The sequence below is a fragment of the Egretta garzetta genome, unplaced genomic scaffold (genome assembly GCF_000687185.1).
Source record: "Egretta garzetta isolate BGI_Z169 unplaced genomic scaffold, ASM68718v1 scaffold329, whole genome shotgun sequence".
Lineage (NCBI taxonomy): Eukaryota > Metazoa > Chordata > Aves > Pelecaniformes > Ardeidae > Egretta > Egretta garzetta.
In genome coordinates, this window is record NW_009269999.1 from 170,093 (window position 1) to 173,335 (window position 3,243).

Genomic DNA, 3,243 nt, shown 5'->3' on the forward strand with positions numbered 1-3,243 from the left:
CAACTTAAAGCGATGCTCTGCTGTATTTCCTCAGCTGAAGATTCGTGTTAGGATTTTTCTGCTCCTATATACTAAGGTTATCCCAAGCTAAAGGAGAAGTTATATATTGCTCACAAAGAAACACCCACAACCAAAAATACTTTTCCCAGACCTGTACATCTTCTTTGACTGAATTTACTGGGCAGCATGAGGCTCTGCACCCAGGCTAAATTTGGACTTCTGTCTACCTCAGGCCAACATATTTTAGGGGAGAAATTCCATGTTTGGGTGAGAAAGAAGTGAATATTTTTGTGTCAGCTTTTTTACTTACTTGTTAACGGCAGCTCTTTGCAAGTGTGTGCCCTAGGCTGGCACATAAGCAGGCAGATGGCATGTGAAATGGACAAAGCTATGTGATATATACATACAGTTCATGAATTATTTCTGTGGTTTATCACATGAAATGACGCACTGTGATGAATTATTTTTCTTCTGTGCATCTGTCTTTTGCATTAGGTACTAGCACATCCATGCACCTGGTCTAAATGTACCTAATCTTAGCCCAATTTTATAGAGCAACAAGCAAGCGAGAGACTTTCCAAAGTGGAATACCACCCACCCCTGCCAAACACAAGCAGAAGGAGTGAGAAGTCTAAGATGCATATCAAATAATACTCAGAATTGAGAAAACAACCTGTTCATAATCTGGTGTTAGAAGGGCTAGAATTAGAAACTTCAGACCATGAAGAGACTAGGAATTTCCAGTCCTGGTAAAATAAGACTTTTGCCTCTGTACCATTTGCCCACATCCCTGAAATGGACATTATTCTCCATTTATCTGTGCCAAAGAAAACTTATTTCCATCTTTTCATTCCATATAATTGTCAATACAGGACCTTAACAGAGAGGTATTTTATGTTCATCAAAAAAATAAGACTCAAAGATACCTACATTTTAATTAAATATTCCATTCTTTTGTTTCATCCATAGGAGTGAATTTTAAAACTCATTTAGGAACTGAAGAAAAAGATATGCTTAGTAAACTTACAACGTGCATTAACTGTGCACCAGCATTTTAAATCCCACTAAACTTCATTCATATATTTTGATGCCAAAATATCTATAGCTATAAACATACAGGAATTCACAGAACTATTTCTTTTCCACTACTATAAACAGTAAGGTGTATAGGAGATTGTTCTTTCCTTGCTTTTAAGGCCATTTGTTTCAAAAGTAAAACTAGCATATTCACTAAATAAAACGTGTTTTATCTTTAACTTCAAAGTTGCTAGCTTCTTAATAAAAAGATTTTCACTTTAACCTTGTCCCATCAGATATTCTAGACCTGTAGAAAAAGCCTGTTGGAACCTGTTGCTAAAAATTTGGCTGATTGATTGAGGAAAGGATAGCCAGCCATCTCTAAGTCAAGAGTCAAAGAAAAGGCAAAGTCCTGAAAACCTCTTTGTGTAATGTTCTTATGCCTGTGGCTGGAAGGACCTGTCTGTATTTTTCCATTGTTTGTGTTAGCAGAGATTAAAAATTAATGAGAAAATTCTTTCAAGTAGGAGGATTGACAAAATGGTAATCTGATACAGAACTATTCATTCAAATTTGCTGAGTGAAACTGGAATCGGGACGTTACTGGCTGTCAGTCATTGCCACGTGTTCGTTGTTAAAGGTGAGGTGTACTGGCTTTGGTGATCCCTGAGCAGCCCCTCATTCCACTGCACACAAACCACTGCCACAGTTCTGCAGCTCTGAAGAGAGGCCAGTGTATGGAGATGCCATGAGAAACCGCTAAGGCGCACAACAGACATGCCTTTTGCTTATCTACAGGGGCTTTGAGGTTTTCACCAGGGATTTCACGTGGCATCTAGGGACATAAAACCCCACACTGCAATGAACATACGTCCCTCAGGAGCTGAGACTTTGTCTGAATGTCAAAGACTATCATATGTTCTCATCCTGCTTCTCTGCTTTGCAAATTGGCAATAGGAGGAATAATTCCTTCTGTACCTCCTATCATCGATACAATAAACCAGCAGCCTTAGTCCTCAGTACCACTGCTGGCACTGGCATTAGTTACCACTTCTGCTGGAGCAGCCTGGGCAGAGAAGCCAAGGGCAGAATGGGCTGTGGGAGACTGAACTGCCTTGACTTACCTTCTGCATGAGTTTATCCTCCAGGGATGAATAGAAATACTTTAGAAAGATTCATTGCAGAGCCGGTATTTTGCTTGTTCTAGATTGAACTGCAAAAAGAGAAAATGGTGAGATTGGGATGAAATAAGCAAAATATTTTGGCAAAACGTCCAGGCAGTTGTAGGTGCCTTGCTGGGGTTCAGAAACTCTAGTGCTTTATGCTCACCTGGTTTGCAATAATGAGGAGACTTTAAAATGCAGGAGGGGAAGCTTATAACAAACAGTGCCTTTCTGAGCTAACTCACAAGAGATTACACAAATTTTCCTGCAAGCGCAGAAAGTACAACTTTTGACGGTACTTGTGTAAGAAAAGGAGGTTCAGTGCCTCTTTAAAACCCGAGCGTGGCTGCTTAGTCAGTACTAGCTCCCCTCCCACTCGCCCTTCTTCCTCTGCTGGGTAACTTTTGTTGCAATATGGGTGTGACTTTTGATGGAGCTCCCCCTCCCAGTTATGTCATTACTTCAGTTTCTTTGAATCAGAATAAAAAGTGCAGCAAACTTCAGTCATTGACTGCAGGCTTAACAAGCGCCGGGGCTTTCCTTTCTGCAGCTTGCAAGGATCTCTGGGTTTTGCAAAACAGTTCTGAGAAAACAATGGCCAACTTCTCCTTATGGGCAACTTTTGGATTATGTTTGCTGAAGCTTTGCCTGGCAGAAACACGTAAGTTTTTTTTATGAATGAAAACGCTTATGGCTGCTAATAAGTTTATGCTTCAGACAGCAAGAGCTCTTCTGCTAGATAGCTAACAGCTTTCTTACATTTATCTTTATATAAAGTCGTGTTATTTGTAAGAGTTACCAGAGATGCTTTAGAACTGTAACCTCAGCCGTGCTGGTCTGTGCAATCGCAGAAAGCTGTATATTGCTTATAAAGGGCAATTCCAGATCTATAAAAAGTGAATTGTAGATCATCAAAGTTTAAACTAAGAACAGAAGTACATTAGGGAATTTAGAATAGCGCCGGTAAAGCTTAGTTCGACAACGTGACTGCTGCTACATAGTTTGCTCTCCCAGCTCTGGTTCAGACAGTAGAGAAAAGAGGAGGGTGGGGAGGATGGGGATG

At 40.3% G+C, this 3,243-nt stretch overlaps 1 protein-coding gene across 3 annotated transcripts in view; it reads left to right on the forward strand.

The window, feature by feature from the left end:
* The first annotated feature begins 2,669 nt into the window (after positions 1 to 2,669).
* CD44 (CD44 molecule (Indian blood group)) overlaps positions 2,670 to 3,243 on the forward strand; it is a 56,699-nt gene continuing 56,125 nt past the window's right edge. For all 3 annotated transcript variants that reach the window (XM_035902933.1, XM_035902934.1, XM_009647542.2), the window contains exon 1: positions 2,670 to 2,841. In XM_035902933.1, coding sequence (XP_035758826.1) covers positions 2,775 to 2,841 — 67 coding nt within the window. In that variant the 5' untranslated portion in view covers positions 2,670 to 2,774. The remainder of the gene's footprint in view (positions 2,842 to 3,243) is intronic.